The sequence below is a fragment of the Syngnathus leptorhynchus genome, chromosome 14 (assembly GCF_054491065.1).
Source record: "Syngnathus leptorhynchus isolate UIUO chromosome 14, UIUO_Slep, whole genome shotgun sequence".
Classification (NCBI taxonomy): Eukaryota; Metazoa; Chordata; class Actinopteri; order Syngnathiformes; family Syngnathidae; genus Syngnathus; species Syngnathus leptorhynchus.
This window is the reverse complement of record NC_141208.1, coordinates 4,282,645-4,308,658: the sequence shown is the minus strand read 5'-3', so window position 1 is coordinate 4,308,658 and position 26,014 is coordinate 4,282,645. Positions and strand designations below refer to the sequence as shown.

Sequence of the window (26,014 nt, the reverse complement as noted above, 5' to 3'; positions counted from 1 at the left end):
ATTGCATTAACATAAAAGTGATGCATGGGTCATGATTATTCTACATCAGCCTTGAAACTTCTGTTTACTTGACACGACTTCCCAACACACAACACTTTGCACTTCAAGCAGCACAAAGAACCGTTTGCCAATTAATTATTTTAGCTTATGGCCTGCTGGTGTTTTTTGTTGTTTTTTTTACACAAATGTTCACCATTATCCGTAGCAGCGGTTACTACTAACACACCCCTTATCGTGATTTGGAAACAGTTCGAATGCAAACACTTTCCAATTTTCTTAGGAGTTGAACAACTTGGAGGTGCAAATTCCTCTAGAATCACTGTCTTAAACAAATCAACAAAGATTATGCGCATTATGATCAGAACAAGCACTAATTCCCCCATCGTCGTGAGGATTCACTAACATTTTAAAGATGGGTTCATCTCTACGTTTGTGACCAAGTTCAAATTGAGAGGTCGCCAATGGTGATGTATAATAAACCAATAATAATTCTGGTTATTTTCAACGATGTCTGTTGAGGGGGGTCCAGTGGGGGTCTCGTGAGGGGTGGGGGTTGTTTTTGGGACCACCAGTGGGAGCAGCCCCCCCTCATTGCACCCCCCCCCCCCCCCAGCCCCCCGCAGTTAGATGGATAGCAACTGTCCCAGAGCCAGAATTCATTTGGATCCAAAACTTTGCAGCAGTATGTAAACAACTCAGCCAGCCATTCATGTAGCTATAGTAAAAAAAAAAAAAGAAAGAAAAAACCCCAGGCACGCCCCCTGTTCCCTTCGAATGGGAAGTTACCGGAGATCATGTGACCACGCTCCCAACTTGACTGGCCCGTCGGAGGGAGGGTGTGCGTGACGTCACCGCGAAACGATACAAAACAGTGCGCCAAAGTTAGCGACGAGTCAGAAGCGTCAACTTGACAAGACGTCAAAAGAGCGTCCTGACAGTCAGCGTTCAAAGATCAGGAAGTGAAGTTGGAGCAGCAGCACACTCAATCGAGCCGCGTAGACAAGCCAGCAGAGTTCATGTGTGACATATACAGCCTTGACCCACACGGCGTGTCTCCACCATGCAACATGAGTTGGGCGATGGAGCCCGCGAACTTCTACGAGAACGCCAAGTTGGGGGGTCTGCATCCAGGACCGTGCAAGCCGGCCGTACGGGCGGACGAAGGGGCCACCATGGCGGAGCTCACCGCACCGGCCATGTATGACGACGAGAGCGCCATTGACTTCAGTCAGTACATCGAGTCCATGACGTCCGTGCCTAACTTGGAGCTGTGCAACGATGAGCTCTTCCTCGACCTCTTCAACACGGTCAAGCAGGAGAAGGCGGAGCTGTACGCCGCCGCGCAAGGCGCAGTGTTGCCCGGCTGCGCGCTCCCATACGCTGCGGAGCGGAGATCGGACTCGGTGATGCTGAACAAGCGTCCGTTCGGGATCCCCATCAAACAGGAGTCCGATTGGAGCGATAGTGACATGTCGTCGTCGCTACCGTGCCAGATCGAAACCTGCGCCCAGACCTCGGTCAGCCTCCATACGGGGCAGCCGACGCCCCCCACCACGCCGGAGCCCGTATCGGCCAAGGGCTCGCCGCGCAAGTCGGGCAGGGAGAAGACGAAGAAGGCGGTGGACAGGTACAGCGTGGAGTACCGACAGCGGCGAGAGAGGAATAACATCGCCGTGCGAAAAAGCAGAGACAAAGCCAAGATGCGCAACCAGGAGATGCAGCAGAAGCTGATCGAACTGAGCTCCGAGAACGACAGACTGCATAAAACCATCGAGCAGCTCACCCGGGAGCTCGGTGGACTCCGAGAGTTCTTCAAGCAGATGCCCAGCGCCTCCTTTGCGGGGAACCTCAGCGCGAAGGTTCGGTGACCAAGTGGCGTCTACCCCCAAGTCCTCCCTTTTTTTTTTCGAACGAACTTATTTTTTGAAGACATACCTCAGAGACAATTTGTTGTTTACCATCTGTACCAGATGTATTTTAAGCTTACCATAATGGCACTGGAAAACTATATGACGTTGCTGCCATCATTTTTTGTGGGATTTATTTTTTTTCTCTCTTTGTATTCTTAAATTATTTTACCACTGCATTTACATGTCATACATACCTGCCATGGTACATGTTTTATAATTCCAAATTTTGTATAAGAGCCAGAGCATGATCTTTTTTTTTTTCTATAGTTTGTATGACCCGTTTTGTCTGGATGCTATAATAAAAAAAAAAAAAACAGTTGTAAAGGTGCACACTAGTCTGTGGATTCATCAATAAGAGAACTTTATTTTTCTTCATTTAAACAAACGCGGGACAAGTGAAATGGCTCGACGCAGCACGTGGGCGGCTTTGACAGGAGGCATGCCATTGGTCCACGTTGGGTCTGTCAACTGCCACTCCACTCCACTCCACTCCACTCCACACCACCACATCTTCCTGCTGCAGAGTGCTCGCCTCGTGCTGTCACCGAGAGGCCGTCAAAAGGGGGTGAAAGTATGCACACACGTGCACACAAAAAAAAAAAAAAACAGAACCTCAAAGGCAGATTTCTTCCAGGCTGAGCCATAGTTTAGGTCTCCTGGAGACCAAGTGGACGTAAAGAGTGAGGGGGCCCACTTCTTTCCCCAGCACAGTGGACACCTCAAACTCTGACAACTGTAAGCACAAGTGCGTACGGAAAATGTTGAGAATTACATGCAAGCAGTTGTAATTATTTCACTGGATCGAAAGTGTCCATTTAACAGATTTCCTCCAACTAATGAGAAAAAAAAAAAAGGTCAAAGCGGATGATTGTGCACAAATAAAGGGCTCAGGCGGTTCGGCATCATCGAGATGACTTTTGCGCTTTGCTAAACTCGTCATAAATATTGACGTGTGCGTAAAAGTACTGTACATTGTGTACCATCGTCATCGTCGACAAAAATGACGCGCATCTGCGTGTTTACGCTACTGTATATTTAAGAGTCCGGTGATACTTGAAGATGGTTCTTAGCTTTTAAGATGCTTGGGATCGTTGAAATAAAACACAAATATTTATTGTGTCACACGACGTGAGAATATCCGATCAATTGCATCGCTACCACAAAGGTACCACCAATGGATAATAACAACTAAAGGGATTGGGTCAATTTTTATCACCAGACGTGACAAAAGATCAACGTGGTGCAATCAGAGCGCCCGCCTCTTATGTAACAAAGTGTGCAGACTGTTTAAAAAAAAATAAAAAAAATCAAACCTACCTCCGCTGTATGCTCCGTGTCAAGAAGGGACATGATCGTATTTTGCCGCAGCTGTGTGGTGGTGAAGGGAAGAAAAAAAACCCAAAAAACAAGAGTGTTGATATTAATACTGCTAATAATCCTCTTAAGACTGTAAATTAAAACTAATGACTCACCACTAATGCACACCAGATGTTTAGTGACACATTGACCCCACATTGAACAACATATAGTGCTGATGCTTTTATCACTTTTACAATACTGATTACAAAGTTACACAACAACAAGATACCGTACGTACACATATGGAAATGCTCCAAACAGGTTTGCATTGTTTTCGACCCAATCGAAATATTGCATTGTATCAAAAGAGTAAAATTACCTACGACCACCAAATGGCAAAAAAAAAAAAAAAAAAGACACCTTTATTAGACTTTTTTTTTTTTTGTGCCATTTGCAGAAATACGGTCACCGAATCAAGCACACTCACCTTAACTTTTATGGTGGCATTTTGTACAGAAGCGGATTTTAGGAAGACTGTCATTTGCACTTTGGTGATTGGCTCGTCCACCCTTGACTTGCATGAGACGCAGTGGAAGCTCCTGTGATGAAAATACGCGAGTCAACGACAGCGGGCGCGGGGTTCGCTCTCTTGTCTTCGAAATTTACCATGGCGGAGGTATGGTTGGTTCTAAGTTGTGGCTTCCGCAGTGGCTGCACACGGGCCAGGAGTAAGACGCCTTTTCATCCACAGCGTCAATCACACCTGGGAAGATAAAATGCAAATCTGCATGTTGCTTTGACTTGAAATTCTCATTTCTCCTTTTTTTAAGGGTTTTAGCATGGGAGGGGGAAAAAAAAAAAACTTTAGCAAGCAATGGTGGTTCAAATCTGCCCTTTGAAGCCCTTTGGAATTTGCCCAAATAAGCCACAAATAAAAGCGGGAACCCTCGATGAATTGTTGACGCTAATTTTGAGGAGAGCATGGCATCAAACTTTTCTGATCGTTCAAAGGTTTAAAAAAAGAAAAAAAATGGAGCTGGCAATGAGACAAAGCAGAACCACATCTGACTCCTCACACACACAAAAAAAAAAAACAACACAAGTATGCTGCCTTAAATTAGAAATTGATAACAAGTTCTAGCACATTCTGGGCCCGGGCTCTTATTCCACTCATCATTTCCACTCGATACGATTCACACTTGAGCGCAAAAGATAATGTTGTATTTATTTTCTCGGCCACCTGAGCAAACATGTGCGGACGGACGGCTGAATGGAGAGGGGTCGCGGGTGTGCACTTTGCCCCTCCACTGTGACACGCACAAGTCGACAGATGCAGATTATTATCTGATTTAAGATGTTGCTTTTTTTTTTCTTTCTTTCTTTTATAAGCCACATTTGCACAGTTGGAAGGAATCAAAGAAAGCAAACACTTTCTCACTGACGACTTGGCCGTTACGCCGCCGGGGCAAATTAAACGTGTTAGTTTCTAGCAAACATTTAATCGTTGTTGAAAAATGTAAGCAACTCAAAGTGTGTGTTGGCCCTCAAGAGTACTGAAAAATGAACATTTGAAGCTTTTTGACGGACTCAAACTCAAAGACCTTGACTGACCGGATTTTTTTTGTTTTTTTTGTTGAAGGCGCAGGGTGGGTGTGACTGACCTGAGAGAGTACACAGGGAGTTTTGCGTGACCCTGTCATCAAGCGGATCCAGTCTCGCAGGTTGGGCCTGGGGCTCCTGCATCAAGCCAGAGGCGACCGAATCCACGACTTCGATGATGGAATGTTCCATGCAAAACAAGACACCTGGATGCACCAAATAATCATAAAATTATATGAATGATCTCAATTTAGAGATTTTGGTTTTTCAATTGAAAACCACCTATCCCATTCAAACTATGTAGCTAACCAAAACAGCAGCACATACCAAAGCCAATAAACAAATGTCTAATTTAAGATCAAATCAGCACAAGTTGTAACCGAGACGAACTTAGAGGGGTGGTCGCTTTACAATGTTGTATGAGTCGGTGTTTATGTTTTCAGAAGCAACAATGTTTTTTTTCTTTCATATCGTTTTAAATGGCAGTTTCACTTGACATAATGGAAAAACAGCACAGACAGAACCTCGGCAGACTTTATATGAAGAAATCCAATAATAAACTAGGGGTTACGTTGTTGTGATAAAATGCTACATAAATTAATCAATGACTACCAACCCTATATGAAGGTTGAACCAGTGTAGCTACAGTTGTGGCTAATGATAGTCAGTGGAATCTCGTACTCAAAATATCTTTACATATTTCACAGACGTACGGTTTAATATTTAGCATATGTAAGTTTCCCTTCTACCAACTTGTAGTCAACGTGTAACATGTCAATGAAAATGTTGTTACTTGAAATGCATAGAGGTAAAAAAATAATTTAAAAAAATTAAAAGAACACATCAGGTATCGTGTTAAATTGGAGCGTCATTATTTGGTCATGGTAATAATTCGACCGATTAATATTTCACAGTGAAATCGGAGGTAGGTAAAACGCTACCATGTTCCTTGATGGCGTCTGTGAAGGACAAGCGGCACCCGCCTGGGTCGCTCAGTGCTTTTAGGACACAGGAAGTGAGTGCACAGGAAGCATTCACATGCAATGCCACTGTTCGCCTGCAGGGCCTGTCGGGCGAGCTGTCCTGCAAGCTCTGGTCTGTCAGCACCAGCCAAACCTCACCTTGACCTACATCGCGACTCTAAGGGTAGAAAGGAGACGCAAATGATCATGACTCGTTTGGGCTTCTTCCGTTTGGGTGTGTAACTGCTTCAACTATACGGGATGATTCACTCACCCCGTTAAGACACAGAGTGGCACTTTTACCGACGCGGGCTTATTCACACATCTAATCGGCGCGTCAAAGTCCACCTGGAGCTTGCTATCTCATTTTGGTCAAAGTTTAAAGGTTTGGCCAATCAATAGCAAAGAAGGGCCCAGCCTCGCGCGCATTATCACGCGCGGCGATACGAACGCTCTTCTCGACGTCAGAGGCCAATCTTATCAGTTTGGAGGTTAAAGGAGCTCAAAAAAAGGTGGTTTGAGCCGCTTTGAGCAAACGTTTGGTTTTTAAATCGCAAAAGCGCAAACTGAGCAGAAATAAAGAGAATCCTCAAAATGATCATGAACGGGAAATGCAAAAAAAAAGATTCACAATTAAAGAGGAAATCACATCAAACATTGTCGATACAATATGTGGCTCCGCTAGTCTAATTACGGTATTTTGATTCATACTCTATTTACAGAATATGAATTAAGCAGAAAAATCTAAAGTCAAGTCAAGTTTATTTGTATGGCCGTCCCCTGAGATGACAATTGATGATTAAGAACAATAATAATATTCCAAGTGAAAAATATATATATATAAAAAATACCTGTATTCTCTTGTAAATTACAGTGGCAATAAAAGTGCAGCAATATGTTTTGTGGTCATCCTGCAAGTGAGAAAAAGAAGTTTGAGGTTTTGGGCAATTGCGCAACTTCATTTGACATCTTACTGCTTGCACGATAAGCGCCTCACTTGCAGTATATCTCGCAGCGTTTGCCTCGCTGGCGGAAGGTGCAGCGGGGACGTGCCGCCAGGACCTTCTTCCGTGGCTTCCACGGAGTTCTCTTGACCTGACAGGATGTAGCAGAAGCTAGGAGGACGGCTCTAGAAGGAAAATGCCACAAGCTTTTTTACGTTTTTGTGAATCTGCTGGTTGTCTGGCAACCAAACAGCAATGACCCTCAAGGAAGTCACTGCATCCAATCGATTCAACAATATTTGTTCATGCACCATTTTCAAAAATTGTCAAAATATCCTAAGAATGAAGTTTTTTTTTGGCCTGTTTTGAGGGGTCAGTTTGGTCTTTGCACGCTTTGCACTGATTTGTGTCGGTGTACCTACTAATGTGTCCAGCCAAAGTTGGAACTTACACTGGGCACGCTTGGCATGTTCCCATGGCACTCGAGGGGGAGCTTCGGTGGGGGCCACAGAGTGTCGATGAGGCTGAAAAGACTGGACTCCCTGAGAGTGAGACAGGATGTAGAGTAAGGAGTGAGAGGAGGGTGTGGTAGATTTGTTGCTGAATAAAGGACTTCAGTGGAACTTTGGCAAGCAGTTTCACTTCCACTGCAGCAAAAGGGAGGCTGTGCATTCTCAACTGCTCATCGACGCTTTTTGCTGACTATTGTCGATGCGAGTCACATTCACGTACAAAAACACGGTATGCGACGTACGATACGTGATTATTTGGGTGGGAGCGACGACCACCTCCTTTAATGAATTGTATTTTTTTTAAGGGGCTAAACAAAAGCTAACGAGTGAGTTTAATATTACAGAAATTTAAAGTACAGCAATGAGCAAAAAAAAAAAAAAAGTTTTGGGCCCTACAAAAACAATTTAGAAAATGACACGATGTATTTGTACCGCTTGATTAGTTTTAATCTCCCTCAATGACAGACGACACACGTTTGGACATGCTGTCAAAGCGAAACTAGAAGAGTGTCATGAGTCGACGGTACTTTGTGAATGCTGCTCATTCATCTACGTGCTGTGGCGTCTTATCAGTGACTTAGTCAGTCTTGTAATCACAAGTGTCCTTTGTTTAGAACCGGTTCTGCAGCCCATTCGAGTCCAGTGAGACTGCTTGAGGATGAGTAAGAACGTATGCAGCCATACTTGTCAGCTTCAAGTAGTTTTGAGATTTGCATTTGAAGAAGTGTCTTCTCTACATTGACTTTTATCACAATTTTTTTTTATTTTTTATTTACGTGACACACGTCAAACAGCACTTGACTGATGTTTGTCGTGGAAAAAATGTAGCTCCCCCCCCGTGATGGCAACATGAGTAAGTCGCATTGCTAGCGGCGGTGCTAAAGAGGCCTCGTGCCTGACATTTACGAGCTCTCCGGCTTGACATTTGAACAAAATACGCGGCGTCAATTTTGTTTTGGTTGTTTTTATTTATTAATTTATTTTTTATTTACCAGGAGATTGGTGAAAGACTGACACAACTCAAACATATAAAGATTTAATAAATAATGTAATTTTCTGAAGACCAATTTGTAATTAATTCTTATAATAAAACTTTTTTAAAACCAAATCAAATTTCCTGAATGGTTAATTGTGAGTTTGAATAAACAAAATATATAGTTTTTTCCTACAAATTATTTACAGACAATTTTTTTGTATTTGCATTACTCGCATTGTGACGGGCCGGAACCTCGAATATCACATTTTTTTCCCTCCGTTCCTCAAAGCGATACTATTTTAGTCGGTCTACATGTTAATAGTTGAACAAACACGATGTTTATTTTGGCCTTTGGAAAATTGTCAATTCTATAGGTACAAGGATTCCACTAGAGTGCTTTTGGAATGTGGGCGGATGCCAGACTGAGTAAAGCATGTGAAGAACATGCAAATTTCACACAGGAGGACCGGAAGTGAATTCCAAACTACGAGGCGGACATGTTAACCACTAGTCCACCCTGCTGGCTGATTTTGGAGCAGATGAATGGTTTTCAATTCCAAATCACGTTGGACCTTGGCTGTTTACCCTTATTTTTCTGTACATTCAAGTAGCAAGCAGGTTATTTATTTAAATATTTATTGAAGCTATTTAAAGAACCAAAAGCCACATTTAACGTCGGCCACCACCACTTTTTTTTTTTTCCCAACAACATGACCCACGCGCTCATCCATCACTGACCACCTCGAGGAACATTATCATATATCTCCTCGCCCCGCCATAAAATGCTCTCGTGGCAGTTCTCCTAACTGGAGCTAATCTGGGATTCTGAGCGTGGTGGGTCACGAGGGAACTGGCGAGGTGCAGCCTCGGTATCATCTTCCGTGTCAACACGGGAGCACCGCTGGCGGGGCAACGTAACGAGCTTCATGAGAGCTGCAGTGAATGGGATGTTCGGCATCTCACATAGTTTGGTGAAGTTGTGTATGTGACCAATTGGGCGCATCTACTCGCCGTTTTACGAGCCTCGCCTATCCGAGTCATTTCATCTTCTCCCGGAGATATACCCGACGGAGATAAGATAAAACCTCAAATAGCTCCATTAAAAGTCCAAGTAGACGGCTGTTAAGTTGATTCTCATCTATCATTCACAAAGATGGCTTCTCACCTTTCCCGGGTGACACGCCGCACTACCTTGACACCTCGGAGCGCACAGGTCCGCCCACGCCACGCCCGGCAGTATCGGTGGAGGTCATCCAGGACCAGTAGGTGCAATTGCACCACGCAGAATATCCCAAAGCTGTCCTGGACCAGCACACAAAGCCTGCGAAGCACAAGCATCTCAAATATCACGCTGTGACTTGAATATCATATAAAAAAAATACAAACTATTCCTGTCAAATTAGAACTTGTTCTCTTAATGTAGGAGTCGGTGTGAGAAAAATGCCAAAAATGCAGTTTTTCTGCCTTTTATCAACATTCCTTTTCAATGTTGTCAACTTAAAAGTTTCAGCATGTGGAGATGATCAAAAAGCACTTGTATGATATAGCCAATACTCACACGGAGCTAAATCAGATTGCATTCCTAGAATCACACACACCACAAAAAAATACAAATAAATAAATAATGAAGTGAGCAGTAATATTATTGCAATGCAAGAGGCGTCTCGAGTGTTTTGTGCTGTTGGTGGCTGGTTTGACAGGCTCCTGCTGCTCAAAAGACATTTGGCCTAAAAACACACAAGACTAAGTGCTGCGTATTCACGGGCTGGCACCGGGACAGGCCCTGGGTTTCTATCTCGGGCAGTCAAGTCCAGACACGGGGCCTGCCGCACTAGCTCGCAGGAGTAAACAGTGGAGGTTAAATCCCCCGCTGAGACAAGCGAGGGAAACGGGTGTGGGCGGGGGAAGAACTCTGGGAAAAAAAACGAAGGGAGGGAGGCAGGGGGGGGGAACCGATCGACCGTCAGAGCCGCCCGTCATGTATGTGCATGCTTACGGAAAAATTCCAAGCAGTGGGAAAGTTTGGAGATGGTTTTTCAACCACCTGATTGGGACTATAAACGTGAGCATCGGTCAACATGAGGTGGTCCCTGTGTTTGTTTATCTCGAAAAAGATATCCAAACAACATTCTCCGCATGACTTTTCAGACTTCTAACCAAAGTAAACCTAACCTAAATTCATCTTTGAGAAAACAACATATGGATTTGACTTGAGGTTCAGTGCAGATTGAACAGACCCCACCCAGTCTGGGACTCATTTTTCAAAAATATGTCACCAACAAAACACGGTTCACACCACAAGAGCCAAGCGCCGAGATCATTTCTGGTCATTGCGATACATAAAACGACTCATATTTTACCCATCATACGCTGATAAATGTTTAAAGTCGCGTTGAGGGAATGTTTGTTGTGGTCAGAGACGCAGAACAATTTGTTCCTCATAAAACAATTCATGTTTCAACGGGAGATATTCTGGAAAATTGATTTGAAGTGCTTGGATATACAAATAGTTGATACTCGACAGTGGGAGTCAATCCATCGTTATCTTTTTTTTTTCCTGAAAATTGGGCCACATTTTTTTTCAATAGTGGGGTTAATTCAAACTAAGGTTGGGATTGAGCCTGTGTTGGCTTTTTTTTTAAAGGTATCGGTTACGACACGAGCCGCCGATACTTAAAGCCCTGAAACAATTAATCTGATAGCGTTTAAGTCCTCCTTGGCAGTAGATGGCGCTCTACTGCAATAGCTCAATCAGCAACAGTATTTGTACAATTTCAATAGCATACAATTCAAGTGAACTTCAAACATTGTCACTGTTAATCCTATTTTGGTAACAAGTTGAAAAAACATGTTTTTTTTTGAATAAATAATCCTCAATTGAAATGTTTCCAAAATTGGCGTCTGTCGGAGCCAAATGCGGTCCAAACAAATATTTTATTTCGTTCTTGCTGCAGCTTGTCTAAACTTGAGCCGACGAAAAGGAAAAGTGAGATATCGGATCCGAGACTTGACAGATAACAAATAGGCCGGTTATACCAGCTCGACAAACACACACACACACACACACACACACACACACACACACACACACACACACACACACACACACACACACACACACACACACACACACACACACACACACACACACACACACGAGAAGCCTCAGCCCCAAACTTCCTCCTCGCGAGACCCTTCACCCCTTTCAGTCAGAGGCTGTTTTGAGGAATTTGTTATTGTGAGCAAGCGCAGAAATTCTTAGCAGCGCAACGTTTCTTCCAGGAACTACGATCCACTTACTCTGGGCGCGCGCTCTAGTACAGAGTCACAGCAAGCACGAGCACATTACTTGGCAACGCGCTAAGTAAGTGACCCACGCATTGAGAATACAGCGGAGAGGCCTCATTGGAGCTTGTGTGTGTGTGTGGGGGGGGGGGTCTGGCGGGATTCCTTTCTAAGTGTTGTCCACCAATGGGTGCAAGGAGGCTGATAAACATGGCTGAAACAGGATCCTCGCAGCACATTGTGTTCCTTTGCGCCCGCAGAAAATAAAGACTTCTCACTTCCTGCAAACAGTTAATCTTCTTGTTTATTCTACTCCAAAATTCACAAGAACTCCACATCTTCTCCAGGCGTACATATCGCCCTCATCTTCCTTCTCCTGGGTGTGTTCAACACAAGAAGTATTAAAAAACACCGTGAGCGCAGAAAGTGAGTCATTGAGGCTGGGGACCTGACAAGTGAGGCACAAAGTGTCCTCGTGGTCACCCAGAGGAGGACCACCAGGATGCTGGTTAGAGCAACCTTCTTTTTTTTTTTTTTTTTCTCTCTCTTCACCGACATCCTGGAAAAGTACTAAGAGGAACACAATGAGCCACGAGATTTTATTGACACACGTCGAAATTTGGTGACATGCCCGATATATGTCTATTGCTGCTGTTCACATTCATTATTTATCTATGTACTGGCGGCCAAGTGGAAATATTTGGTGATTTTTATCTCGTTAAAATTCCTTTGATTCGACTAGACTTGACACGTATCTGATTGGCTGAATAGAATGAGCAGATATTTCGCATTTTATTCAAATATGGTGATCGACTGTTGGGTCATCAAACATTTCAACAAGGGAAGACATGTGGGTCAAAATGGTAATTTGGCAAATATGCAACAATGAGTAGGCTGAGAAATATCCTGAAGTCATTATTATTATTATCATCAGTGTGCCCCACCTCCATCCCGTAACTACTAACTCAACCTGTTGACTCTGGTTAACAAGAGGCGTGTTAAAGAAGGGAGGAAGTGTTTCCGGCCAAGTTGTGGGGGGGGGGTGCAAAGTTTTGTTTACCAGCCACAGAGGAAGCATGGCAGGAGCGAGTGTCGGATTACAACTGGCTGGATGCGTGTCAGCTGACCTGCAGCGGCGCTCGCTACCAGTGCCCCGGCCCCGATCTGTTCGGACCAAACCCAATGCCTTGACTTTATTACTCAGCACAAGACAAAAACAACCCGCCTGGGGAAGGCAACTAAAGGTCACAGTGGATTGCTTGACTTAAAAAAAAACAAAAAAAAACTCATTCACTAATTCATTAACTACAACAGCGCTGTGGTGTGGCATTTCAAAGTTGCAGGAAGATTTCAACGGTTTGCAATGCAGGACTTTGGCCAAGTTTGACTTCCTGTTTCAACGATGAAGTTTGACAGACTGCCCAGTTTTGTATTGAACCAGAAACAACATAGTGTGACTGTCAAACGAAGAAGCGGATTGACCCACGGAATTTGTCGTTGTTTGTTTTCCTCTGTATTCTATTTGATAAAGTATTGTAACCTTTACGGTACGGCTGTCCATTTTTACAATGGCGACCAAAGCTGCCATTACCTTTCTCACATCGGCACGTATTTGTTGTTTGGGGAAAATTAAATGAACGGTTACAAACCTGTTCCAGCTAGCAAGTGGGCAATGGTTCAACTCTGGCGTGCTGGTGCTTGAGATTCCAAAAGATCACACAGGCTTTATTTTCTCTCTTTTTTTTTTTTTTTTTTTTGGTTGAGAATTTGGCGCGCCTCACTGGCAGTGCGGCTGGATTCAATAAGACGTGTTTGTGTCCTTTTGTCAAGCAACGGCATATGGCGACAGCGTGCTTGCTTTGTTAGGCCTTCTGGGATGCGAACAATAGCCTGACCACTGAGACACATTGTGCCACCAAGGAGTCCTTCCACATTGTGGTCCCGAAAGCATCCAAAAACACATGAAATGTTTAATCGCTTCCAGATTTTTCAGGCCCAAAAAAACTAAAGGCCTGGATGTGTAAGTACCTGCGTTTGCTTTGCTCTGGAGGAGGAGCGGAGGAGTGCTGTCTGATGCTAGCGATGGATACAGCTGGCGCAGGGATGGAGTAGACCCTCTGGACCAGCACCACCAGATCCTGGCTCAAAGAACCAGCCTGGTCCATGGCTTCAAAAGCTTCCAGGAGAGACTGGCACGGCCTTGGCGGGACAGCCGAGCTCCTACTGCTGGAACCGTCAGAGGCGGCGGCTGCCTGAGAGGAATTAAGATATCGAAATTTAGATAGCGTCATTCAATGTTGGACGCACCTGTTCGGAATTTATGTTCTCCGCGACCTTGTAAATGGACAGCGTGACAAACGTTTGACACAGAGGGTACGGTATGACCCGTCTGGCCGCAAACCAGTCTGTCAGCGGCGCTCGGGCGGCGTTGGAAGCAGGGTGGACTTTCCGGCTGAAGGGTGCGTTGAAAATAACGTCACAGCGTTCCACAGAGAGACTTTGCCTGCAAAGAAACCAAAGCGGCTCATCAGTTGCCGTACACCTGCGTCGAGATGTGAAACAAGTAACAGGTTAAAAAAAAAAAAAAAAGTTATAGGAAGGAGTTTTGATGTCAAACTGATATATGAGATCGACAAGGAAAGTTACAATGCGGAACAGATGCGTGCTTGTCTCCCAAAAAGTTTTAAACCGTCGCAAGGCCTGTTTATTTTCTTTTGAAACGATGCCCCAATTGCGAGGGATGCTCCAAAAATCCGTGAAAATTTTTCACTGCTGCTATCGATTCGTTTGGTGGTTTCGCTGAACTCGATGGGTGAATTCAATAAGAAGGAACAAAAGGTTTTTGTAGTGACAATTTAGCAATTGATTCTTTTAAGGATGTGACATCATCGGAAGAACAGGCCGGGCGATGACAATGAAGAAAAAAAAAAAAAAGGACGCGCCGCGCTATTCTTTGCCTTTGCTTTTAGTGGTTTGAATTTCACTCGGGGTGTACGTTCCAAAATGGACATTCTTAAATGATTTTGAAAATAAAAGCCAAGCAAAACTTTTCTGTTTTGGACCTCTGCTTGAGTACCTGAGAGAGCGATTGAGCGGCACCTCTCGCGGGTATTATAGGAACTTGAAAAACAGCCCTTATAATTACACAGCACATTGTTTATAGTAGTACTGATTTACAATTAAGTCTTTCCACATGTGACATGAAGAACAGAATGGTGGATTATTGCTGAGTCAGCGCCAAGTGCACTCTCTGACTGGATCTGGAATGCGAGTTGCAGCATGTTTCTGACGTGGGTGCGAATGAAAAGGCAAGACGACGCACACGTACGTAAAGGGGGAAGGCTACTTTGGAAAATTTGAAAAAATTAGAAATGGAATCGTTGTGATTTGTGGGTTTTTTTTCTTTTTTGTTTTATTCAAAGTGAATTTTTCAACACAGTGCTATTGTTCTTGAGTTCAAATTCATCCTGGAAATGGTTGCCAAGTACAAAAAAAAATGCCAGTCAGTGCTTCGGGCATGTACAGTATGTGCTCTCCATCCATTATCTGAGTCATTTAACATTTATTACGTGCACAGCGTACTGTATCGTTCACCTTCTTTCCACTTGGATGTAGGCCAGACTCAAAGGAGGTTACAATTAAATGAATGCAAGACAGATTTTGGATGGCCACCAACCAACATGATTTGACTCAATCACTGACAAATGACTTTGCATGTTGGCCCGAGCAGGAACTTTAAAAGTCACATGATTTTTGTCCAAACAATTAAGACAATTAAGTCTTCTGGGAAAAAGATGTGGGTGGGGGAAAAATGCACATGCATTGTGACAAATTTAGAATTTTGTATTATTTTTTTTAACAGTAACTAGCAAGCTTAATTCCTGCTGTGAAAAAGACATAATTGGTTTGGATATGATGAGTAAGTAGTTTGGTGGAAAGCAATCAGGGGAGTCAATCCCGCAAACCATTTCCAAGTGATTTATGTTGTTTTGTTGATTTACGTTTTAAAGTAATGACTGGGAGGTATGCGCATCTAATCTGCAAACATTTTTTCCTTCCCTCACCTGTCTAACTATATGGGGAAAAGAGCGTGGGAGCGCTGAAAGAGATGCACCATTTCCCAACAGATACATTTTCAACGCTCACTTATTAAACATTGTGTTTATGTAGATATTTTGACAAACGGGATTTTTTTTTTCTTTCTCTGAAGACCAATCACTTAGTTTTTTATTCCTTCAAAAGGTCATATTGTCCATCTCTTCTCCGAACGAAGCATCATGTTTTGTTGACTCATGATTGCATTGTTGTTGAAATGTCAAAGTCATCCCAAAAGCAGTTTCGTTTGGGCCGAACAATTAACACCTTTCGGGGAACAAAGAAATCCATCTTTTATTTTTCTTAAATATTTTCAGTAATTTTTATTTTATTTTACTCGCTATACAGTACTTGTACATCATTCGTAAAACCTGTATCGGTCATTTTTTTCTCTCGTAAATTTTCTTTAAAGGCCACTTAAAGGCGCTCATTGATTAAATATGAGCATGAAGCCATTCATCTTAATTTTTTTTTTAATATATTTCAACTTTTCTGTTTAGCCTCCCCACATATGGTACCTTATCTGGGTATTAAAATAATTTAAGCCTTAATTGATCATATTGACTCAATATAATGCCAAACAACTGACGGGCAAACCTTTGTCAAAAGTATTATTCGTATTTTTAATAATTCCATCTTTACCAAACATGGACTTCCGTTACCTTTTCCCACACCGTCTAAGTGGCCACAATCATTGAGCATTTATCATACCAAGTGTTTGGCCAAAGATTAGTCATTGGCGTACACACACACACAAACACGGTCGCGCATGACTGGAGCAGAATGTACAGTACTGTCGACCGGAAGAGGAAGTCTCTTCTTCTTCGGGAACAGGTGAGTGGGCAGCTGACAGGTAAGGAGTGGCTGGCTACTGGCGTCACGGTGCGTAGGTGAATCAGCCTCGCAGGTATTTCCGTTCTAACCGCAGCCCACTCAGGGGCAAGGAGCGGGTATGCATGGGCGGAGCCATCCTACGCATAGCGGGATTAATGGCGCTGATAAAACCCTCAGGTGTCACGCAGCAAGCTTGAAAAGAGAAATTTTACTAGACGTACCGATGCCTTCGTTTTATTTATTCCCCCCCCCATTGACAGTTCTGCTTGTCAGATGCATTATTCTACAAATAAATTAAGCTTTAGAGAATTTATGGTTGTGTGGGGAAAAAAAAATAAAAAAAAATCGAAAAGCCTTTCTAGCATCTGATTTACAAAAGCCAAAGGTGCTGAAGCCACCATGTGTTTCCAATCGCCTTCTTTTGGCTCCCTCTAACACTCGCTCTCCCTAAACGCTCCAAAAAATAATCGAGTGCTCCCCCCCACCCCCTCAGCTTGCTGGAAATGACCTAACGACTGCCAGGAAGAGGAATGTGAAGCATTCCCTGGAGCTGTCCGTGACGTCAGTACGTTGAGGAGGCCCCAGCGCTTCCGCCAGCTTGGATATTCCAGAGTGCGCTCACAACTCCCAACAGCTGGAGTCCACCACCACTGCCTCGCTCCCACTCCAAAGCGAGGCCCGAACATACACGGCCCCCCCGCCTATCCGAGGCACATCTGGACCTTTGGTGCTGATACAGGGACAAACGGGGCAAAAAAAAAAAAAAACGAGCGAGGCTTTACACTGAGGAGACCCAGCTGTTGTATCATAGACTGGATTTTCACAGCAGGTCCGAGTATCCGATTTTATGTCCGTTCTATTTCCAGTGACATTTCAAGTAACGCATACAACCCACATGGATGTGTTTACAATGACGGAATACATGTAGCACGCCTGATGCCGGAATTCCACAGGAAAAAAAATAAATAATATATATCCATGTGTCAGAATCATGTCACTTGAATCGTGCAGTGAAAATGATCATGTTCTAATTACAGCAATTGGAAAACTATGCATTGCTCCATGCATCTTAATGATTTTGAATATTTGAAGTTTACTTCAAGTAGATCCTGACAGCCTGTGGTCAAGCAACCGTCCCCGCGCAACGCTTCCTCTTCCTCTTTTGTCCAGCATGTTGTTGGGAGTCAACTCTTATGTTGTGCAATTGCCTCTAAGGGTCTTTTTTTTTTTTTTTGTTTGAACGGCTGCCCAGAAGTGAATTTGTCCTACACAGAAAAATATCTCAAAGGCGGAAACGCAGGAAAGTGTTTTTACTGAGCAAGCACTTTTGCGTCAAGTTCTTCCTCTTATTTTAGCGCACAGGGTGTTACTTTCTTCAACGGACACCGATATGTCGTCAATTTCAAACATAACGCGTGTACGCAGACGTCAGATGTGTACTATGCGAAAGGTCATGACTCTGCTAATGCAACAAGAAAAAATTCACCCAAAAAAAAAGGGGGGAAAACGAGGTTTGAGGAAGCTAAATTTAGGACTTTTTAAAAGACTTTATTTAAGATCGCAAAGGGCTATACCTTTCGGTAGTTGTTTCTTCAAGGGGAAAAGCAAAGGCAATTGTGTCCCTGAAAAGAGCAAGAGTGCGCTTAAAATAGTGGCTTGAAGCTTTTTTTTAATTTTTTTTTTTTATCAGAAACTTTGAGATCGTCAACCTTTTGGCTCAAGTGTTTATTGCTTCGCATGTTAGAGCCCATTAGAGTCTTTTATGAGGCTTTTATTTTATTGAGTCTGAGGCGTAAGTACATGATTTGGAATTATTTTTGTAGGAATTTGGTATAAAGCAGAGAAGTGTGCATTATCTGTAAAAAAAAAAAAAGGCAATTTAATAAAAATATGATTTACTTAAACTGGATTAATGCTGCAAGGTTCAAGTAACAAGTTGGATTTTGTGGCCCCATTGGGATATGTATCGTGAGTGGGGGGGGCACGGAATTGGACATTTTCAGATCGCAATCAAGCCTCTTTCAAATTTGGATACAAATCTGCAAGGTTGCATGCTAATGGTTCGCTAAGATCCAGCCCTCGTCTCTTTTTCTTTTTTTTTTTTGAATGGGGCCTTGATTCGATTTTTCTATTTATATGCCGGCACAAATGAACTGTACTTTATGTGACCTTTCTGAACTTGAACAACAGCAACAAGCAGCCCAACCTTAAATGACCTAATTGGAATGGAACTCTATTTATTCGTAACTAATTTCATGCTGTGAATAGGCAATTAACAAAGGTGATGGCCTTTGGCATTTCATTGAAATGAATACATGCTCTCACCATGGTGGGTATACGTGGATGATGTCCGCCAGCGCCGGGTTGAGCTGGGTCGCCCTCTCCCTGTAGAGCAACACCAGCATGCGGGGGTCGGCTGGGGCGAGCTGCGGCGGGTGGTGCTGGCAGTACACCAGTTGCACGCTGCACTCCTCCTGAACCTCCAGCACCTCCAGCACCAGCACGCCGGGCTTGTCGGCTGGAGCAACAACAACAACACAGATGTTGAGCGCGTGCGTGCCTTTGCGCGCTCGCCGTCAACTCTCTTAAGGACTCATTAGCGTTAGTTGTGCACTTTGAGATTCTATCATTCACTAGCGATAACAGAAAGGCTGTCATTGTGACCTGCTGATTGCAAACAGTGCTTTACTGTGAGATAATAGAGAAGAGCCAATCAAAAAAAAAAAAAAAAAAAAAAGCCTCTGAGCGGACAAATCAAAAAGAAAACGACTTGGCTCAGCGTGCGCGCTTTGGGGTGTAAAGTTGATTGCGCTGGATTGTGAAATGGCAGCCTGTCAACTTTGAGCACAATACGGCTTTGTGAGTGTTACCGATTCCCTGAGCGCGGCCGGAGGGGGTATTTTAGTGTCAAACAATATCAAAGAGTTCTCAAGAAAGCTACGATTATTTTTACATTTCTCAACGCGGATTTGTGGGCAACGTCTGCTCCGTGGATCTAATCCCACATGGCAAACACATTGAGATAATCTAACCGCCATGCCGCAGAGGTGAAACGAAATAATTAGGTCAGGAGGAAACAAAAGTTGCGGGGAATTTAAGACAAGACACTTCCTTTTTTTTTTTTTTTAAATGCCAGGATTATATAACCTGATCATGACAATAAGCTTGATTGGCAGTCAGTGACATGAATTGTTTGGTGTTGTGGTTTTAGTATGCAACCGTGTCACATTTAATAGTGCTCCTTCAATATTAGCACTCAGATGGAAATAAAGCAACCAAAATACTAGAAACAGCTTTGAGTTGGGTGCAAGGTCAATAGGCAACAAATCTCATTATGTAACGTCTATGCATCCGCTGGGTTACACGAACCAAATGACCCATTTTATTTTTTTTTCTTCCCCAATATCAACTGTCAACTATGAGCTGCTCTTTGGAGACAACGAGAAGTAATTTAGTAGACCGCGGAAAGGAAAATAAGAAGTAGGCAGACTGTTTCCTGCAAGTAACCTATAGCGAGTTCAGAGTTCAAAGCGTACTTCCTCAATGTGGTCTCTCGAAACGCTCACCTATCATTTAAGAGTTTACAATGCTGCATAAAAAATGATTCCAGCTTGGGTTCATTATTTAAATGGAGTCAACCAAGGGATGAAGATTTGATTGGTAGTTTTGAACCTTTCAGCAAACGGATGGGAAAAAGTAGAAAAAAAAGAGCTTGAATGTAGATTAATGTCCATTTTAAATAGAGTTGCTGCAAATTTGCAAGATCAGAGCTGTGACAGATCTGACATTCATCTGCCTTTTACGCAGAAACCAGCCAAGGTGTGAAACTTTTTATCAATGCAGAGCGGTCGATTAAAATTTGAGTTGAAATATCAAGCAGCAAAATGGAGGAAGGAAGGAAGGCATCTGTGTGAAAGGGCCTTTTGAAAATCTGGGATTTGGGTGTCAACTCTAACACCAGACACTTACTTCTGCCACACTGAGTTGAAAGCAAATGTTGATGTCAGACTATTTTTTTTTTTTTTGCTTATTAAAGTAGCTCGTGTTCCATGCCACTGTTCTGCGTGAAAGGTACTGGAGAGAAACTTGTTACTTAATTTTCCTGAACTTTGGAGGAAGTATCAGAAGCTAAAACCAAGGCGGTGTGTCTCTGTGTGAAATTGCACACAGCTGCTGCAGTCAAGTTATGGGTGGATTCCGTGTAAAAGCAAATGGTGACTTACTGTAACTCAACACAGCTGAATAACTGTGCTACGTTTCCGCAGTTTATGCTCAAAATTCTGAAAAAAAAAAACAAAAAAAAAACTTCTCAAGTGTGAATGGAGCTATAAGCACCTTGCGTTTCTGTCCGGTTGTCCGAGGTGGAGCGGTTCCTCCGGAGGTTGACAGCTGACCTCTGGGCGCAGATGAGTCGATTGAGCCTCTCCGCAAAACCGCCGCTGTTCGACGTGCACGCAAACACACGTAGATGGTGAGGTGTGATAGGCCATGCCACGTTTTACAGTTGAAGAAAATTCTCAGTAAGCCGGCAAACCACAGATGAAGATGATCTTAAGCGTGCTGCTAACCTTTAAGTTGTCATTTTCAGCAAAACATCAACTTCATGTCAACTTCATGTCTTTAAGTAACGTACCGTTTTGAAAGCACATCGATTCTCTGGTACCTTTTGAAAATTTCCTCCTCACCTTTGGAACTTTTTCTTTTTGGCCGAACCTCTGGGGATTTTGGACAGCCTCTTAAATGGCCTCTTAGGCGTCTGTAGCATGGCGTGAGCAAAGTGAACACAGTCACCGGCGGAGCTTGTGCCGCCTCGAAGGCTCTCGGCATCGAGTCCGCCGCCGGTCAGCGGGGCGTTGTCGGTTTCTCCATTGGATGCAAAGCCTGAGATCTCCAACTGTATTATGCATGGGGGAAGATTGAGATCTATTCACGCAACGCATTTGTGGTGGAAATGAGCTGTTGTATGAAGGGAAAAACAGAGTAAACTTTTTAAATTCCACTAGAATGCTTCAACGAGACCCAATTTAACATCTAATAATGAGAAAGAATACAAACATTCAACATTAAATGCCTAAATGGGGCTGCAGCAGGAGGGGAAATTAAGTAAAACAAACATTCAAGCCCCCCCAAAAAAAAGAAAAGAAAAAAGGTTAACGACCATTAATTTTTCCACTTCACACTGACAAACTTTTTATGCCTGCACCTAGCTGTATGTTACATCCAAAAGTGAAAAGTCATTCTGTTGTTATTATTTTTTTAATTACATCAATTTTGAAAAGGTGAAATATGCACCTAAGGGGTTATGGTGTACTGCATAATTTCCTAGGCATTTTTATTTTTTTGCTGCGTCACGACTCATTGCAACTGATACAATCAGATCTCATGGAAAAATCCACATGAAACCTGAGTTCCTGTCATGTGTAGACAAGACCAGCATACCAAGCTTTCCCATTCGAATCAACTTGACCCTGCTGGGCCGGGCGCCAGGCGACGTCACGCCGTAGCTAGCCAGAGCGAGCGGGGGAGAGAAAGAAAGCGAGAGGAGAGTGAGAGAGAGAGAAAGAGAGAGCGGAACACTGTGTTCCTGGCCTCGGTTCAAAAATGCCTTTAAACCCGACGCTGAAAGCATTCCGAGTACACCGCGTGAGCATCCGCGAGCAACTTCTCCTGAACAAACAGTAGTAAAAAAAAAAAAAAAAAGATGTTTACAGTCTTGCTCTGACGGCGTGGCCCTAGTCCAGCCGGGTGGGGCGGAGGTTAGTGAACCTTAAGAGTGGCCAGCTTCAGGGGGTTTGGAGCGAGCGAGCGAGCGAGTCTCATCTGGGAAGCAGTCCTTGAAACAAAACACCGCCCTCGCAGCTCCTCCTGTGTACTTCCAGCGCAAGTACAACAACACAAACCTGGCAGGCTTTGCAGCAGTGAGTCAGCCGCGTATTTATCTGGAGTCATAAACCTTTGGGACCTGGACCTGTCACTTTGGATCCCGTTAGATCCGGATTGATTTAGGGTTGGCGGCGTCCGTACGAGCTTTCCAGTAAGGACTGGAGCTATATGAGAGACAAACAGCTGCATTGTGCTTTCTTCTTGGAATCCACAAAGAAAGACAATGAAAACCAAACGTGGGGGCGTTCAAAGCATCGTCGTGACATCATTCGCTCTTGTGAGAGTTCAAATCCGTGAGCATCCAAAAGGTTAAAAGGTAATTTGTCCATGGCAAAATAAATGGACTGCTGTCGGAAAGGAACCAGATGAAAAAGATTCAGACCCGACTCGTTAGCTGCTTTGATAACAGAAGCAGATAATAAGAATTCAATCAATAACTGACCAAATTGGGAACTTTAATCATGGAAAGAACGTAAGCATCACACACCATTAGTTAGATAAAAAAAAAAAAAAAAAAAAGAGCCGTAATCGGAAGGGAAAGAGAAAGTCTTCATACCTAACTAGTCATCAGAAAAAAATGGGCCGTTACCATGAAAATATCCTGGTTTACCAGTCAAATATGAGCAATACATGCTGATTAAATCCAGCAATACATAAAACACACCACTAGGTGACAGCTCTGCAAATCTTCAAAAAGTGAGTAATTCTGCTTTATTTTAGTTTTCATTTACAGTTTCCCAATGAGTAAGGCTGTGATAGTTTGAGCTTGGAACAAATTATTTTCTCAGGGAAAATTTTTTTAGGAAAAATTTGTTTGACTTTGCAGGTCCCACACAATCTAAATATTTTCACCACTTGAGTGGTAGACTTTCCGATTCTGTTTGTTTTGAACTTTGTATATACATATGTACACACTTTTTTACTGCAATTCCTTTGCTCAAGAAATAGAGTGTCCTGAGAGGGGCCTTCAAAAAATATATACGTATATTGTGGAGGGGTAGATTCGGGAAATATATTTCTTCTTTTTTGCGGTCTGTGACCCCACACGCGTCCAGATACATGATCTTTAATTTCAACTGACCACAGAAAGCTTATCACAGCAAAAATAAAATGTGACAAGAGGAAGTAGCCAGCTCTGTGGTAGGGGATGCTAATCTGTCGATGCGCTTCCTTTCAAAAAACTTGAGAACTTCCTCACAAGACTCTACTTTGGTCTTGAAAAGTGTGCAGTGCACCAGGATACTTACTCGATGGCAAGGAGACTTTGCAGTTCAAATCCAAACAACAACCACAAAACATTGCTAATTTGTCCCAATCTGGCACGCTAATTACCCGAAACAACGAAAACGTGTGCGGCTGTGAGCTGGTGCACGCCACTCCTCGCATTCCCTCCATGCCGGCCCAACCTTGCACAAACAGTGTACCTGAGATGACGGAGGCTTGACACCGCAAACGTATAGCAGAGCATTTAGGTACTGTTTAAATTCCAGCACTTGATGATGATGATGATGATGATGATGAAGAGGCAATGACAAATTGTATGCCATTTGTAACACGTGCAAAATGTATAGATTTGTGTTTGCTTCCTGAACGAGCTGCTGCAATTTAAGAACCAGTTTAATCATTCAGACCAAACTACGTATCTGGAAATAAAAGGCACATTCAGAGCCAACGAGTAAACTGTTAAGATGGGAAAACAGATGGTGAATGATTAGTTAGTGGGTGAAATGGGTTGAGTCCAGAAGAGAATCCAAAAAGCTGATCATTCATTTTCTATCTGCACTGTTCATGTACAATCACTTAATCACTAAGTTGTGCTTTAAATATGTCATCAACAGTGCAGCTGGACTCCATCATCTCCCCCCCAAAAAAAATCTTCACCCTACAAACATTCACTACGAAGGATAAATAGCTGCAGTGGATAAGCGCCGGCCAGAGTTTTATTGCAACTTAAGCTTGTGAACTTTGACAGTCTGGACCATGGCCAGAAGGTTCTAGAAAAGTGCATGGCAGGCTGGCGAGTGCAGGCATGTGTGTGATACGCCATCCAGTGGGAAAATGCTTCATGCATATTGAAGTATATCTATCAACAAAAATAATAGCTGTCTTTAAAAAAAAATCAATTAGCTTACCTTATGATACATAAACACTGTACAGAACATAATAGTGCATATATTGTCAGCACGACTTGACTTGCAAGCTTAGGAAGACCTACAGCGCCATCTACTGTTCATACATAGCAATAACTTAAAGACTTGTTGCTGCCAGCACTCAGCTCCAACTAGTTGTCTGCAAAAATGGGATCCTCTAAGTAATAATGCAGCCCATTACACTGGAAATGGTACAAGATGAGAACTAAAAGAACAAAAGAAAACGTGCAATTCCTTCACTCACATTAGTAGGCTCAGCTGGGAGGTCTTTGGTTACTTCATCACGGGATGGCGACTCGCAGTCAGAGATTTGCTGGCCGCTGTCTTTTTCCACGTCCTTCTCTGACTCGTCTGTTTCTATGATGGCCAGGTCAACTACGGTGCAGACAGATTTTTGTGATTTCAAAAAAGAAGAAGAAAAAAAGTCAAATCTCTGTTGAGAAACTTATTTCCACTGTACCGTCATCAGTGCTAAGAGTGTGAAGTGCTTTGGGGTGAGCGTGAGACAAGGTCGGGCATCTCTTTGTGACCCAAGGCCGGCGATGTCGATGCTGTTGGGTTTCATCATTGTCTGACGGTTCGCTGTCACCGGAGGAGCTCCACGTAATGTCCACCGGATCCTCATTGTGATAGTCTGTGGTGAGTAAAGGAGGGTAGTTGTCATGTTTGCCATATTGTGCAGCCCTAACAAATACCTCGAAATACTTTTTTCATAATACCTGAAACAGGTGAATGCGCCAACTTACGAAATAAAGACAGTGATCTTCCTGAAGTCTTCACATTCTGCAACGAAGCACCAAAGGTAAGCTTAATACGAGAGTGACCCAAAAAAAAAAAAAAAAAAGTATCCACCTTTAAGACCGGAGAGTGCAAAAAACTCTCTCCGCATTCCTCCCAGCTCCGGGCTGAGGAAGATGACGAAAGTGCGGATGGTTTTCTTAAACCACATTCAATATTATCCGGGAAGAAAACATAATCCTTGGACCACTTTTTACGCTGCATAAACACAGACACAAAATGATAAACAAAAAGCAGCTGTCACATAAAACAGAATTCGGGGACTTTAAAATGTTCGCTGTGAAAAGTAGAGAAGCTAACCAACCTGCTAAGTGAGCGTTGCTTAGAACTAGCTCATTAGCAACTGCGGCGAGTTCGTTTCTTACCTTTCTTGAAGACATGCTTTATGAATGAAGTTTTGTCAGTGTGGGAGGCAACTTTGTATTAATATTGACGTCGCAAAACTCAAACAGACGATGTGAAATTAATATTCAGTCCCGTAATGTTTAGCACTCGGTTAAAGGATAGTTATAACTGCGACGCGTTTGATTTAATCACCAGCGTGCCCCGATCTAATGGAAAGAACTCTCTTTCGTAAATGTTTGAGCCAACATGACACCTTATAATGGTTGTCACTTCCAGCCATCCCATTGCACAGACACCAGCTATGATATGTTTGATTTGCTCACCAGCGTACCCCGATTGGAACTTCATGCTTTCAATGAAATGCAGCATTTTTGGACATCTTGGGTACTGATTAATCCACTTCTGTGATATTCATTTGCTCA

At 43.2% G+C, this 26,014-nt stretch overlaps 2 protein-coding genes across 5 annotated transcripts; one reads left to right on the top strand and one right to left on the bottom strand.

The window, feature by feature from the left end:
• The first annotated feature begins 866 nt into the window (after positions 1-866).
• On the top strand, positions 867-2,238 carry cebpd (CCAAT enhancer binding protein delta). Its single transcript, XM_085931015.1, has one exon. It carries the CDS (start codon positions 1,017-1,019, stop codon positions 1,866-1,868), a length of 852 nt encoding a protein of 283 aa, XP_085787141.1. The 5' UTR covers positions 867-1,016; the 3' UTR covers positions 1,869-2,238.
• A 130-nt stretch (positions 2,239-2,368) lies between these two features.
• Positions 2,369-25,875, bottom strand: spidr (scaffold protein involved in DNA repair). 4 transcript variants are annotated; one of them, XM_085931003.1, is made up of 20 exons: positions 25,613-25,874; positions 25,302-25,445; positions 25,169-25,232; positions 24,910-25,083; positions 24,694-24,824; positions 21,102-21,310; positions 20,752-20,855; positions 18,742-18,934; positions 13,822-13,990; positions 13,516-13,739; positions 9,368-9,523; positions 7,166-7,256; positions 6,768-6,899; positions 6,622-6,681; positions 5,750-5,948; positions 4,871-5,014; positions 3,876-3,972; positions 3,697-3,808; positions 3,228-3,278; positions 2,369-2,643 (listed from the first exon to the last, which is right to left on the bottom strand). In XM_085931003.1, the coding sequence occupies exons 1-20, from the start codon at positions 25,625-25,627 to the stop codon at positions 2,524-2,526; spliced, it is 2,589 nt and encodes an 862-aa protein (XP_085787129.1). In that variant the 5' UTR covers positions 25,628-25,874; the 3' UTR covers positions 2,369-2,523. The 4 variants fall into 4 exon arrangements, with proteins under 4 accessions (XP_085787129.1, XP_085787130.1, XP_085787132.1 ...); XM_085931004.1 differs by having other exon boundaries at positions 25,196-25,232; XM_085931006.1 differs by lacking the exon at positions 25,302-25,445 and having other exon boundaries at positions 25,196-25,232; positions 25,613-25,875.
• Between the last annotated feature and the right edge of the window lie 139 nt (positions 25,876-26,014).